Below are 16,602 nucleotides of genomic sequence, written 5' to 3'. Positions count from 1 at the left end.
CAAAGAAAATTAAAAGTTGAATTATTTTATTTATTTTTTATTTTAGTATGAAACCTTATAAAATCAACTCTTATTAATCAGCTTCTATTCGAGTTATGAATTGTTCTTCATATACATACATACATACATACATACATACATACATACATACATACATACATACATACATACATACATACATACATACATACATACATACATACATACATACATACATACATACTTACATACATACATACACACATACATACATACATACATACATACATACACCAATCTCTCTCCTACAGTTGTGTCTAAAATTACGCTGACACAACTATTTGGAAACAAACGATTGTTGCACAAACGCAATTGTATGTCAGTCAGTTTCGTCAGCTGGCAACCCAACTGAACTTCGGTTGCCATCCCATAAGAACCATTCATTTCAATGAAACTTCTTTTTTGGAACCGCTTCTATCAATACACCTACAACTCCTCGAAAGAGTGACCGAGAACCTCTATTAATGAAATATGAAATAAAAATTCAGAAGACAGTCGGTGTTTTTGCAACATAACATAAAATTCATTAATAAAAATAAAAACAGAACATCAACGACATAAATTGAAAGTTTGAATATAAAAACTAAAAGAACAATAATAATGAGAACAATAAACAAGCACAAATATCAAACTTCAACATTATCGACACAAAAAGAAAAAAATGATATAAAATTAACAACCGCAACAGCTTCAAAAATAAAAAAACAACATTAAAACTAACAAATGTTGCTGTTGCAATAATTAATTTCTCTTAAAAAGGCAATTAATTAGAAGCCAGTATTGCAACAATTATTTATTAGATGTTTTGTTAAATGTACATCGACTATATATACATACGTACATAGAATGTATGTATATCTATGAGTATGAGTATGTACGTTTATATGTGTTCTTGAAGCAACTCATTGTCAACTGTGTTTAATAAATAGTTGCCATAGATTGTACAAGCAGTATTTAAAAAAAAATATAAAGATTCTTATAGAAAAAGCTATGAAATGACAATGTGACAATTGAAAGTCTGTTTTTATTTTTTCATATTCTATTTTTCTACTAAAAATGCAAGTAGTTTCAAAATTTATTATTTAAAATTATATAAAAACATCTTTATTTTTACCATTCATCGTACAAATATCGGAAAACCCCTGGACCTAAAGGTCATATGTTTGCCTTACAAATTTAGGATTAAAAAAAATTACAACAACAAAAACTAGCTGTAGGGTTTGCCATATAATGATTCCAATTTTCAAAACATAGAATAGAATTTATTACTTCATATAATTTCTAGTTTATTTCCTATGGAAATATTAACTATATTTCACAGAAATAAAAAAACTCTAGTGAGTTATAAAACCTTATTAGCAGCTCATTTGTTATTATGCATTTATTACTTATAGCCAGACTTCATTCATTGATCAATATATTTCGCAAAGCCTAATGAAACGAGTGTTTTTATACCCTCCACCACCATCATTCCGTGTGTAACACCAAGAAATATTCATCTGAGACCCAACAAAGTATATATATTCTTGTCCGTGTCCGTCTGTCTGCCTCAAACACGCTCACGTTAAAACTAAGCAAAATAAATCAGCCAAATTCACTATTGTCCTAAGCAGTTTGGTATTGAAAATGAGTCAAATCTTTCAACAACAAAAATTTCAGACTACCTCGAAAAAAATTAAGTTTTTTTCCTAATTCTTGAGTAGTTTTCTCAGAAACTACTAAAGATAATGGAATGAATTTTGACACACGTTATTTTGTTTCTCCAGGGATCAAAAATGTTCAAAACAATCGATTCAAAATTTCTCATAGCCCCCATACAAAGGCACATATTCTCGGAAATAGATTTATCGTTAATATCTTCGGCAAAAATATCTGTATCACCACGAAATTTTGCACATATGTATATATAAGTACAGAAATCGTATTACCAACGTAGATCTGTATAGGTCGATTATTGGTCACAGCTCCCATATATGGTCCACTTTCGAAAAATACTTAAATAGAAATAACTAATTAAGAAATAAAGATATTGAAATAATATAATTGAGTATAGATCCCATATAAGGCCCATTTCCGATAACCACGTAAACGCACATATTTCATAACTGAATGAAGATAACGGTATAAAATTAGTCATGAATGTGTTTAAAGTAGATATGAAACACCCTTCGAAATGTTTTCCGGATCGGTCCATAATTAGTCACAGCTTCCGAAAATCTATTAAATGCAAATATCTAATTAAGAAATAAAGATATTTTAAAAATAGGCTATATAAATATGTTTTTTTCGGATCGGTCCATAATTGTTCATATCTGTTATATAAGATCCACTTCAGAAAATCGCATATTTCATTGATAAATAAATATATCGGAATAAGTATATTTTGTGTATATAAGAAATCTTTTTAAACAAAAAATTAGGATCAACGCATAATTGGTCTTAGTTCTCATATAAGGCCCATCTCCATAAGTCACTTTTTCCAATATATTTCATTCAATTATAAATATATACGGATAAAATCCGACATAGTGTGTTTTTTTATCGATAAATCATTCTGCGAAATTTTGTTCGGATTGGCCAATAATTGGCCATATCTCCACAAAAGGTATATATGAGTTCTAAATGAAAGCACCCTCATCACGGAAGCACAATTTAAACTTTCACAATTTATTAAATACGTATCTAGCTAGTATCAAGGGTTTTCATAAAGCTTACAGGTGGAGGGTATTTAAGATTCGGCATAGCCGAATATAGCACTCTGACTTGTTTCATGCAGATATCGGCCGAGTTGTACGACTTCAGAAGCCAATCACATTCGTTAATCAGAAATAAATGAATACATGGAAATTAGTTGAAATCCCGAGACGATAACCCTAATATGTATGAAAATTAAATTTTTATTTTTTAAATCTTTGACCCTGACGATCATGACTTATATGGTGGTCTGAGGCTTCAATGTGCAAATGTAAAAAAAGTATGTGTTTACGAATGTCTATGAATGAATGTTTGTTTTGTTCTGTGTGTTCTTGAAGCATTAATTTGTACGCTCTATAATTAGGGTCAAATGACAGATAAGGCAATTTGTGTAATAAAAATACAATTACATTTTCACTTTATATAAAAATACCGCGTACACAAATATGTAGAGACATAAATGTCGTATGTAACCACAATGTTTTTAACAATTAGATGACACTGGAATTTTCTTATAAAGTAAAAAAGCTAAGCTTTAAATTAAAAAAAAAAAAAAAATTAAAATAATTTTTTGGAGTGTTTTAAAAACTTTCGTTATTTTTATTGAGTATTTATTTGTAAAAAAAAATTTTAAATATTTTGTGTAAAGATTTTGTAAATTTCCATTAAGGAAAGTCAATATATCAACTAGATATGATGTAATAGAAATTTTATATAACTTTGTTAAGCATTTAGAAGGATCTAGTCAATTAATAAGATATATAATAGTCAAATTGGTACAATTTAGTAAAATTATTTTATTACCAGGCAAAAAATAATGATTATACCTAAAAAATTATATTTAATTGGAAAATCATGTAGAAAATCTATAGACTGGACTAATGACAAGCTAATGTAAAATTAATTTTTTGTTATTGACCGAAGAACATAATTAAAGTATATTATGTATTGTGAAAAGTTGAATATGTTTTTCTGTTTTTTTTTTTTTTGAGGCACAATTTTGAAACCTTGGTATAAAAAGCATAATTTTTGTTTTATGAATCCACAAGAAAACACTTTTAAATAATTTTTACCAGTATGTCTAAAAATAAAAGGACAGGTGAATAATATCTATGTATCATATTATTTTTAGATTTTATAGTACTACAACTAAATACTTTAGAAATTAAAACTGTCTAGATAAATTTCGTATTAACACTTACCTTTTATGTTAAATTTCCTAAAAACAATTACAAAACTCTTTTTAAAAATGAATGTAAAAAACACATTGTTAAGAACGGAAATACGGATTATTTTTATAATAAAAAAAAGCAACTGTTACATAAAGACATATACTTTTTTTGTATGAATAATGAATGTAAAACGAATAACTAATACTTGTACATACAGACATACTACAGATACGAACGAGAATATCCCAGGAGATTGTTAAGTAGACGAAAAATCAACTTTCACTAGTAACTAATTTTTATGGTATTTGTTTTGTTTTTAAAATACGAATAGAAATGATATGTTAAGTAACTTTTTTAAATTAATGTAGAATACAGACACATAGACTGCTTAATCTATCATAGCATTCAAAAATATCGAATTTAAGTTTAGAATTTTCGATCATATGTATCTTAAAAATGCTTATAATCTGAAAATACTTTAAAATTAATGAAATTTTGAACTTATTTAAACATTTTTCGATTATAAGTTCGTATTTTCGAAAGGGGTTTAAGAATCTAAAGGTCTGCACATTATTTTAACAGTATTACAACTTTTTTAAAACGTAATTTAATACGAAGGTTCCCTTAATTTAAATTAAAACAACATTTTTGAAAAAATTAGTAATACATATTTACAAACACCATTCGTATTCTAAAAGTTTTAATATGAAAAAAATAATTTTGTTTTGTTTGTTGGGATGCATCTTTAGGATTCATTTTCATAGTATATGTACAAATTCATATCGCTTATTTACTACAAGACTGGTATAACTCAAAAATTTCTCTGATAGGTATTTTAACCGGCCATTGTTCTATTAGAGCTTTTACTTGTAAATGGTACAATACCATGCAGGTTATGCAAGGATGTTGAGGAACTAGACATAACTGAGCGTATAATTTTACCATTACAAGAATGTTGAGGAACTAGACACGATTGAGCGTATAATTTTACCATTGTACTAGAATAGAGAAATAGCTTGGAAACAATTTTACAACAAACATGGAAGTTTTGCTCTGTGTAAACCATGCAATCTGTTAGGACTTTGAGGCACCTTATGCTGAATAACTCTTCTAAACCTAAAGCTTTCATATACATACGTTTACATATATCCTAAAATGTCTTATTTTTCGTGTACGATTGGGGGTTTTCAAACGTCAAAAGAAAAACTCATGATGAATTAAAATTCAGTTTAAATTCAGGTGAGAAACATAATAACGTCTCTACTACTGTTCAAAAATGATTTAAGTAATAGTTGTTGAGTTGTGCCAATTTTGTAGTAAATGAGCGATATATACGTATGTTATATGACCGACTGTCTGTGAGTCTGCTTTATATTACTGCTGCAACATCTTATTTTATCATTGCGAGAATGTTTGTATGTTGACTAAATGTCTGATAGTGTTGACTGTTCCTTTGTTGGATACATTTAACGTTCATTGAATATACATTTCAATAGATTCGAGTTTAAATTCTTACTTCTTTTTCTGAAAGACACCTTTTGCATAAAAGGCAAATTTATAATGTGGCATGAAATAATGTGTATATAGTAACATCTGTTCTTTAAAAGGGTTTATGCAAAGTTTATATAATTTGAATGCTTTTGTTTTCTTTTTTTTAATACCGGATATGATAATAGCGGTTTTAATTTTTAGTAATAAGGTAAGGGATACTAGTGCGTAATTTCATTTGGATAATTTTATCAGATACATGGATCCGTATGCATCAAAATGACGATGAAAATATATTTTATTTTACAGAAATATTTTTACCAGTTCCATCAGATGGTTTAAGTATAATTTGTGATGTGAAAATCAAAATCAAATACAAATAACTATTAATTATAAAATTTGTTTTGTCATCTTTTGGTTAAGATATTTCAAAGAAGGATATTTTGAAGCCAATAGTTAAGATTTTCAGCCGACAAAATAAATTTTACAAATAAAGTTGGCTCGGCTGTTATAAAATCTCAAAAAGGTTTTATTTTCAAATCTAAGATCTCAAAAACTTGATGTGAAATTCTGTGGTGAGATTCAGATTCAATACCGCACCATCCTTTGGAAAATTATGTATTAGTACCTGGGTTTAGACTTTTTCAAATTTGTTTTTTTGTTAAATTTGTTATTATAAATATTTTATGGTTAAATCGTAGCTTTTTCGTGTCACATTCAGTTTTTAACTTTGACGTCTTTCCGGTGAACATCTCATTCGGCAAAAATTATTTGTCTTTTTTAATATTTATCATCATTTCCTTCCGTTTATTGGCATCTTTTTTTTGTTTTGTTTACAACACGTGTTTTCCACTACACACACGTTTGAACGTAAAGACAGCTAGACAGCAAAATAAAAAAAAATGGTTTATGCATCTGTTTTTATTTTATCTTTGTTGCAATTATTATTGCAAGATTGAAGAAAAGGTTATTGATTCATATGGCTACCGTCAAGTTAATATACATATGATAGAGATATAGTATTCCACAGACTCTGTGGAATACTACATATCAAAATTGATATCTAATGAGTATATTTGTAATGTAATAAAATTATTTATCTGCCCATTTGTAAGTATGTTTATAAAATAACAACAATTGTGTTTAAAATAATCCATCCATCCGCACATCTTTGTTAAAATTGATCCAAGTTTTAAAATAAGAAAAAAAATAATAAAGGGAAAACTTGTTTTTGATTCAGGATCTGGTTTTTCAGCTGAATCTTCTCGTATTCCCTACTGTCTACGTACTACATAGTATTCCTGCAGAAAAGTTTTTTTTTTTGTTTAATTATGTAGGTACATTGGTTTATTGTTGTCATATGTATGTGTGTATTTATTCTGGTTCATATATTGATTTTGTTTATTTTTTATTTTGCTGCTGCTCTGTTTTTGCGGTTCTGATAAATGTGCACCTTGTATACATACGTGCTTTTAAATCGATTTCCGGTCTGATATATTATTACATACATACATAATATGTACTACATACATACAGCAGTGTACGGCAGTGTACATAAACCCGAACCACCACTGTTAACGAAAATGTTCATAATTCAAAATTTACAAATATATTCCGAACACGAAATTTGATTAAAATCGGTTCACTGTTTCATCAAAACTCCACACAAGAGGTCAATTGATGGCATAGATATCGAAAATGTTTATTCGTCCACATAAAATTTAGCATAAATGTCTTTTATGTTGACAGAACTAAAAGTTTATGTGGATCAGTGCATTTTGAGATATGTATACAGGTCGTAGAATTCCACTCCGATCGGAAGTGGAATAATTATTTAGTAAAGAAGAAGCTCAATATGAAAATGATTGAGCTTTCGATCGGAATGTAATTATGTGACATGGTCCATAGTACAAATAAGAACGGAAGTTCTTAAAATTTAAATAATACATATTTACAGCGAAAATTTACTCAAAGGTATTAATTAATTGATTTAATATCAAAATCCTGCGTGTCCTGGTTTATCATTTATAATAATATATTTATACTTTAATTATTCGTCATGGTTGCTTATTCTACGGCACTTAAGAATTTTTGTTATAAATTCAGCATTTTACTTACTAACCCCCTTATTCACAAACAAAATTTTTATTTTATAAACAGTTTATAAATTAGATTTTGTATGGAAATTTTGTTTTATAAACCGTTTATATTTATAAATCTATAAATTGCACATCAAGTGTAAATTATGCAGAAAATTACTTTGAAATATTGTAAAATATATTTAAATATATGGTTCCAATAATATTTTCCCAAAGATGCAAGTACTTACGCTCGCTTATAAATAAGTATTTGAATAAATCTTTACATGGGGAGTTTACGCAATTGTTTTGTATTACAAGTCATTACCAATTTTTGATGGGGGTTAAAGCTTATTTTTCTTATTATTTCTAACCTTTTCTTATTATTTTAAATAAATTTTATTTATAACATTTAAAACAAAAAATTCATATTTTTGGTTTGGAAAATTTTTAGTTTGTAAATTTTCCCAAACAAAAAATTTAAATTAAAAAAATATATACGTATATTTAAAAAATCTTAATTTAATTGCCAAGAATATTAATTTATAACATGAAGTTATTTTCGTCTTTTTTTTTTCTTGATATTTAATATCGATTTCCTGTGTAGAAATCAGATGTACGAATTTCTCTGTCGGTATCATTATTAAATAAAACTATGCTGTTCTTCACTATTTACAATATGATGTGTGTGTCATACGATTTTATAATAAGTTTAATTTTATTCCAACGACCTCGCCCCAATTTTAAAAATTGTCTATAGTATTCTACTCGTTTTAGGTTTGCCAATTTTATATACTAATAAAAAAAAATTATATTAATACTAAATATACAGGAAGTCACGTTGTAATTTCCTTTATTTTTGTTTTGGTTTTCTTAAACTAAATGAAAAAGAAGTATGTAAATATACACACATAATTGTATGTATGTATGTATTTATAAACAAATATGTACATTTTACAACGTAATGTATGTACTCGTAAAGTATTGAATGTCAACTTGCATTTTCCTGTCGATTAAAAACAGTCATCGTTATTTAAATGCTAAATTAATATACATAATTAGATATTTTTGTAATGTTTTTACTTCATTTCGACCCCTTATTTGATGTTAATTTATTCGAATATTAATAAGTTTTTAATATTTTTTTAATTTATAATTTACAATAATTATGTGGTAATGAAGTGTCTGTTAGCCCTTTTATGAAAATCGCTGTACGAGTACACATACATACAAGGATATTTAATTACAAATTAATTATATTCATAATAAATTGGGTTATTCAAAAGTAGGAAGTTGTTCTAATTTGAACGACATGAAATGTAATGAAATCTTTTTACAAACAATTTATATTACTAATATGTATTTGATATTTATATGGGATTTTTATCTTGTTATTTTTTAGGAGAAGCTAAAAATCTTAGTAGCCGGAATGCGGCGAATACTAGTTGCAGCACACAAGGTACCCGCGATGTTTATTGCACAATCGCGTTGGATCAGGAGGAGATTTGTCGAACACCCACCATAGAACGTACACTGTCGCCGTTTTTTGGCGAAGAGTATCAATTTAAAATACCACGACGATTTCGCTACCTGTCCGTGTATGTATGGGATAGAGATAGACACATGAAACAAGACAAACCGATCGGTAAAATAGCGATAAAGCGAGAAGAGTTGCACATGTACAATCATAAAGATCACTGGTTTTCATTAAGACCGGTTGATTCGGACTCCGAAGTACAAGGCATGGCACACATTGAAGTACAATTCGAAGATACGCCATCTCAAATTCACGAACAGCGAATTAATCTCCTGCGGCCGGGTGACTATGAACGAAGTAACAGTGATATGATCGAGGAGCTGGTACAGCACCAGGCGTTACAAAATGATTATAAAGAGAACAGTGAACTGAGCAATATACAACGAAGTAATGCGCAAAAGGGCGGCATTAGGACTACCAGTGTGGGTAGTACTAGTAGTGGTGGACTGTTCGGTAACAACCAGCATCAGAATACCGAACACGGCACTAATTGGAAGAATACATCGCTGACGACAGCTGGCGGAAAGCACTCACGTGTCACAATACGTGTACCTGAATGTACCGATTTGGCGAAGAAGAATGGAACTTGTGATCCGTATGTGGTGTGTACAGCATTGTACTCCAACAAGCGTCAGATCTCTAAACGCACCAAGTTACGAAAGAAAACTGTAAATCCGGAGTTTGATGAATTGATGAGTTTTGATCTATGCATTGATTCTGAGCCTACAGCATCGGCAAAATCTTCCCACAGTCAGTACGATTCTAGCAGTGGAGGCGGTACAATAAATTCGAATAAGGCCTATACAATTTATCCCGTAGGAGGAGCTGATCTCTGTGAGATAACCGTGACTGTGTGGCATGATGCATCGGGCATGTCGGACAAGGTGTTCCTGGGAGAAGTAAAATTACCCATGCGAAATAAACAGCAACAATGTGCTGTTCAACCGTCCGCCTGGTATTATCTGCAACCTAGATCGTTGGGGTCAACTTCTCGCACTGTAAATACAAATACGCGTTCATGTGCCACACCGCCAGGAACGCGGCTGAGTGGAGATAGTACGATTGGCTCGTTACGTCTCAAAATCCTGTACACCGCTGACCATGTATTCCCGCTTGCCACGTACGACGATCTTATGAATCTGCTGCTGGAGTCGGTGGACCAACGACCCATCATGCTGTCATCGGTTTTTATACTTGGAGAGCTGGTGTCGTGCAAAACAGATGTTTCACAACCACTCGTTCGACTTTTCACACACACCGGGCGCATTGCACCCATTATCAAAGCTTTGGCCGACCACGAGATCTCAAACTTAACCGATCCTACGACAATATTTCGTGGCAACACTTTGGTGTCAAAAATGATGGACGAGGCGATGCGCCTGTCGGGCCTGCACTATCTACATCAAACATTGCGGCCCGTTCTGGCGCAAATACTTGCTGAGAAAAAACCATGTGAAATTGATCCGTCCAAAGTTAAAGACCGCTCAGCTGTCGACACGAATCTACATCATCTGCAAGACTATGTGGAGAGAGTATTTGAGGCTATAACAAAAAGTGCGGTGCGTTGTCCGAAGGTGTTGTGCCAAATATTCCATGATTTGCGTGAATGCGCCGGCAGACATTTTCCCCACAACCGAGAAGTACGTTACTCTGTAGTGTCGGGTTTTATATTTTTGCGTTTTTTCGCCCCTGCCATTTTAGGACCGAAACTATTTGACTTGACCACTGAACCATTGGTAAGATTTTTCTCATAGACAAACAAAAAAATATTATTAATTTTAAAATACAAATACAATCGATTTCTATTTCAGGACTGCCAAACAAACAGGACTTTGACATTGATTTCAAAAACCATACAATCTTTGGGCAATTTAGTAAGTTCGCGTTCTTCACAGCAACCCTGTAAAGAAGAGTACACCGGTCAGTTGTATAAGAAATTCTGCACAGAAAAGCATGTTGAGGCCGTGAAAACCTTTCTTGAAAGTATTTCAACACCCTGTGCCGACGAAGTTAGCCCAACACATGAAACGAGTAGTTTATTTCCGGTTGGAGAAAATAATTTAGAGCCAGTTTTACTTAAGGAGGGGTAAGTTTACATATTTGTTGTTTTTTACATTTTTAATCTTATAATTATATACACATAAACACACTCTTATTTTTGGTGCCATGTTTTCTTTTTATTAATATGAATATTTTTATATCCTCTTTCCTCATGCACTTTCTATAAACACTCAAAAATCTCATATACACTCACCCACTTACCTGTGAACCAAACTAAATCACCCCAACTCCTGTTATTGCGAATTGATTAACAAAATTGCTTTAATTAAAATGCATTTACATTTAAAAATCATACAAAATGTGTAACATCAAAATTTCTGTATAACAAATTACAAAAAAAGAGAGGGGTAAGGAATAAAAGATTTTATTTAGTAACTACATATTTTTTCTATTTCAATTTATGGGCTTTGTAAATATGTATCATTAGATGTTTCTTAAATATTTATTAAAATAAACCTATATTGAAATTTATTTTACTTACAATTTATTTGTTTTCGTTGATAAAACCAGCATGATGACAAAGTATCCTCAATGTCGTAAACGCTTTGGACGACGTCCTTTTAAGCAACGCTATTTTCGTTTAACCACCCAATCTTTAAGTTATGCCAAATCAAAAGGCAAACAAACCATCTGTGATATACCGCTGGCTGAAATTGAACGCGTCGAACAATTAAATGAAAAAAGTTTTAAAATGCAAAATTGTTTTAAGGTAAGTTTGCTCTTTTTTATCAATAACGTCACATAAAATGCAAAAGGGCGTAACAAGACTTTTCAACATTTTACAGGAAACACAAAAAATTAAATTAAATGAAAACTATTGTTATAAAAATGATTTGCTCTTACAAGCGTTATATCGCAACTTTATTGACGTTCGAATATGCATACATATGTTCTTAAGTATTCCGCCTAGACTTAGTTTAATATGAAATAGAAGCAGCATTGATATGGAGTAGTCAGATTCATAAATGTAGATGCCACCACCCGGGGAGGATTTCAGCAATCCTAGGCAAGCGTATATAAAATCATTTGATTGATTTCAGACTAAAACCGAAGAAAATCTGACGACTTGGTAAATTAATCAAAACCAACCAAATCAACCCTTTATTCGTAATTGATTAATAAAGTTATTGATGGATTATTTTTTGATATCTTAATGAATACAGGGGATAAATATGTAATTTCACAAACATATTTTTTAAACAGTATACATATAAGAAATTTAGCATTTTCTCAGATAAATAACTTTCTTCAATTGTTTATGAAAATAGGCCTGTTGGAGTGGTATTTGCATTTGCTAGGTAATTTGTAACTTGTATGATTTTGATTATTAATTTTGTTTTGAAAATATTACCCGCATAGTTGTGCGTGCAAAACAATTTTATAAAAGTTAAAAATTTGTTTATTGTAAATTTATATTTATCTTACAACCATCTAAATACAGTCTATGCAAATTATGCATTGTTTTGTATTAAGGTGAAATCATTTGAAAAGAAAAATACTACACAGTCTAAAATGCCTGATGATAGTCTGTCGTCTCTCTTGAAGACTTTTCCTATCCATAATTATGTTTAATTTTTTCTCTTCATCTTCTTTGCATATTATATATGAAAATTATTGTTTGATTGTAGTGTGTTCCTCAGATAATTTTATTAAGAGGTTGAAATTCACACGCTGTCTTCTATTTTTGTCTTTATACACAGCAGTGCAAGAGTTCCAATTCTTGTACTCGTTTAAAACAATACTTTTTAAAAATATGTTTCTTATGTTGTGCAAAATGAACAATCGTCGCATAATATATTTTAATGTATTATACATAGGTAGTTTAAGTTTTTAACATTGTTGTCATCGTTTTTTTTTTAGTTTTATTTATTACAAAATTTCCCTTTTTAAAATGTTGTTTTAATTATGATTGTGGGGGCCCAAACTTAATTGGCTTCTAGAGTATGAGTTTCTTACACACAAACACATATTTTTTATTTTCTAGTATTCTCATCATTGTGTAGGAAAGAATGTGTGTATGTGGAGTTTTTTTTTTTTACTTTTTATATAAATGTTCATTGTTTTTATTTATATTTACACTGTGCTCCAATTGGTTGCTTTTTTAATTTAACAATATGAATACAAGTTAATTAATCGTAAATGGAACTCACGAATACCATATTTTAATTAGCTCCAGTGTGATTCAAAGAGAATTAACGTCCAATACTCAGATATTTGAATTTCATTTCGACGAACGCCTGACAATCACAAAGCAAGTGTTTCCTCGTTTCACTTTGTCTGTACACTGTACACAAAAAACAGTGTGTCATAAGACTCCATTTCGAGTACAGGGTAAGACACCATATGGAGCCTATACTGGCCAACATTGATACCATTGCCTCCTGTTATCTTAGCGGATTATATGAGAAATCATTGACATATGAGTTGAAACGAATTCCGCTTCCATCTGCAAGATTGCCGGCAAAATACCATGCAGTCGTGCAGCTTTATATGAGGCAAATCTCTTAATTAACATCCTTGACTATGCTAGTTTTAACAACTATCTCAATGGCAGCCTATCCTTTTCCTCGTGTATCACATGAAAAATAAAAGTCATAAGGATTTTAATGGTCTCTTCCATATCATCCTGTATTTATAGAAACATTTGTTGATCTTCCATACATCACTTACCCCGTCTTCCTGTTTACAGAAAAGTTTTGAGAAATCTCGTTTGGCTTTTCTAATGATTAAGAACATGTAAGAACATGTTCTACTGTCGAAATGGTTAACAAAATTCTATGGGAGAGCATTTTTACTAAGAAGTTTAACTTTTCATGTATTTATGCTCATAAATCTATTGTTTATTATTTTTAGCTTAGTGGATTGATAAAACATTATTTATTTAACGAATATATGTATACATGACTACATAAACTTTATTACATTTAATAAGGAATTATTTTTATTTTTTAGATCGTACGAAAGGAACGTTCCCTTATTGTACAAACAACTAATTGTGTTGAAGAACGAGAATGGATTGATCTCTTGCACAAAATTTGCTTAACTAATTCGATACGATCGCAATACTTTCATCCATCGGCATTTGTGAATGGCGTATATAGCTGTTGCGATCGTTCCGATGAAAATGCTCCCGGTTGTAAGAATGTCTCGCCTGAAGCAATGGACTACTTTCAAATGGATTTAATAACAGCATTGGATCCTGCGTTAGATTTACAACGAATACACACATTAATTATGTCTCATATGACACAGCTGGAGGTATTTCTCGATCAGACAGTGGCTTTCCATCAGATACAGCAACAACATAATCCACTGGTGGCGACGGCTATGGCCTTTCAGCAGCAGTCTGCACATGCTTACGGGAAATTTAAAGCAACAATAATGCAGCTGCGTGAAGTGGCATATGTAATTGATAAGGATCATCGAAATTATAAGCAGGGAATAGCACGTGAGTTGAAATATGGCAGTCGGCAGGCACCGATAGGCGATGATAATTATTTACATATGATGCGTGCAGCGGGACACATGAATTTACAACAGCAACAGCAGCAACAACACCAACAAATGCAACAACAACAACAAGTATTGCCGCAAATGCAATTGGTAATGGCATATCCATATCACCAGCAGCAACAACAACAGCAACTCCAACAACATGGAAATATGAACGCATATTTTATGCATAATTTACAGTCCGCACAACAGCAGCAACAGCAAAGACAACAACATCAGCAGCAACCTTTTTATCAACAGCAAACAATACAGCAGCAACAACAACTTAACAACAATCAACACCATTTATTGCGTGCCGCTGCAATGGTACATCACCATCATTCACACCCGACAGCAACACCATCTTCCAGCAATTCATCCACGACTTCAAGCGTAGCACCCACACTCACGCCCACATCTAGCATTTACTTACGTGACACCCTCACCGTCGAACGCTATGCAAACAAATGCTAAAATCATTCGTTACTGTGCTAAACTATTGGTGCAGTTCAACAATACCTTCATTATTCTACATGATACTTATCATCGTCTCATCATAATCTCCTTTATATTTTTAAACGATATGATCAACCCCACCAACCAAATTTACATCTTGCATTTGTAACATAAATTACAACTCTGCATTATTCAGATATCAGATCCATATTCAGGGATACACACATACATACATCATAGATGAATGTTTAAGCAGTATTCAGATATCATTCTCTCCAATTCAAATTTATTAGTGCGCGCATCCAGCAGATTAGAGTAATTAATTTGGTCGGTTTTCAAGTTTGACTACTTTTCATTTTAAATTTATGAAAATTTGCGCAAAACTTTGACTGTTTAGCGACTAGAATGTTTATCTCATTTTGGGCATTTTACACATTTGCTGTAGTAGACGTAGTCGTCAAGCATTATTTTTCGCATTTACACTTGTGCTCATGAAGACAGTATTATATACTCTGTATCTGGTCAGTATCTTCCCTTTAAAAGCAATAACTTTTGAAAAAGATTTATGCAATAGCCCACAATAAATAATTGAAAAGCTGTCGTCTACAACCGCAGCACAAACAAAATGGCAGTAGCGTTTTCCTTTTTCCCGATTTCTTAGTTGGAATCTTAACCTTTCCATTTATTGAGCAAAAGAACGAGTGAATGTAGTTCATGTTACAAGACAAGAGAATTTTTTTTACTAAAAATAAATGTAAAAACAAGAATTCTAAAAGCTAAAAAGTTCAAATTATGTATAGAAAATTTTGATTTATTTTAATAAAATGTTTAATATGTATGTTTTTTTATAAATACATATAAATACATTGTATGTAAACTAATTGTATCTGTGTTAATACTATTATTAACATTATATACATATGTACATCCAAACAGATAAACATACAAACACACATGATCATACGGATGTAAATAAAATTATAAATAAATATTATATTATATTATATTATAGTATATATGTATAATTACATGAGTTTACCACTCGTTAGAAGATTAATTATATCCTTCTTCTTTCATAAAATCTGAGCATGAATGAACAAGTAATAAGTATACTGAATAAAAAAAACTAATGTTTAGAGTTGTACATGATTTGTATTTAATACGTTTAACATTACTATTATTATAATTATAATTATTATTTGTATAACTATCAGTTTAACATTATTAAAACTTTATATAATATAAATATATTATTTATAGGTATTAATTGTAAATTAATATTTTTATAACTTATAACTTAAATACAATACAGATACATTTTAAGAATATAAACTATTTATTTTATATACCATGAACTATTTAATATTAATAATAATTACAGTAATAAACACAAAACAAAACGGTACATATATTATATGTATAAAATATATTTAATACTTAGTAATAAATAATTAACTGAATTATGAACAATCTTTTTTATGTTAAAAAAAACAAGTTCAAAGTAATAAAACAGAAATATAGAAATACAACTGTAGTATTGTTTTTACTTTAAATGCTGCATTATATAAACATATATTTACTAACA

General features: G+C 30.4%; 1 protein-coding gene across 4 annotated transcripts in view; it reads left to right on the top strand.

Moving 5' to 3' along the window:
• Positions 1-16,230, top strand: part of LOC119600066 (GTPase-activating protein) — a 31,000-nt gene extending 14,770 nt beyond the window's left edge. For 3 of the 4 annotated variants that reach the window (XM_037950131.1, XM_037950282.1, XM_037950210.1), the window contains exons 3-7: positions 8,874-10,744; positions 10,820-11,094; positions 11,411-11,416; positions 11,580-11,778; positions 14,022-16,230. In XM_037950131.1, coding sequence (XP_037806059.1) covers positions 8,874-10,744; positions 10,820-11,094; positions 11,411-11,416; positions 11,580-11,778; positions 14,022-15,035 — 3,365 coding nt within the window. In that variant the 3' untranslated portion in view covers positions 15,036-16,230. The remainder of the gene's footprint in view (positions 1-8,873; positions 10,745-10,819; positions 11,095-11,410; positions 11,417-11,579; positions 11,779-14,021) is intronic. The other variant, XM_037950352.1, reaches the window with a different exon arrangement.
• The last annotated feature ends 372 nt before the right edge of the window (positions 16,231-16,602 follow it).

The sequence above is a fragment of the Lucilia sericata genome, unplaced genomic scaffold (assembly GCF_015586225.1).
Source record: "Lucilia sericata isolate MDLA Ls3-8-SP2 unplaced genomic scaffold, ASM1558622v1 Contig000000F_arrow, whole genome shotgun sequence".
Lineage (NCBI taxonomy): Eukaryota > Metazoa > Arthropoda > Insecta > Diptera > Calliphoridae > Lucilia > Lucilia sericata.
This window is presented reverse-complemented; position numbering and strand designations above follow the sequence as displayed.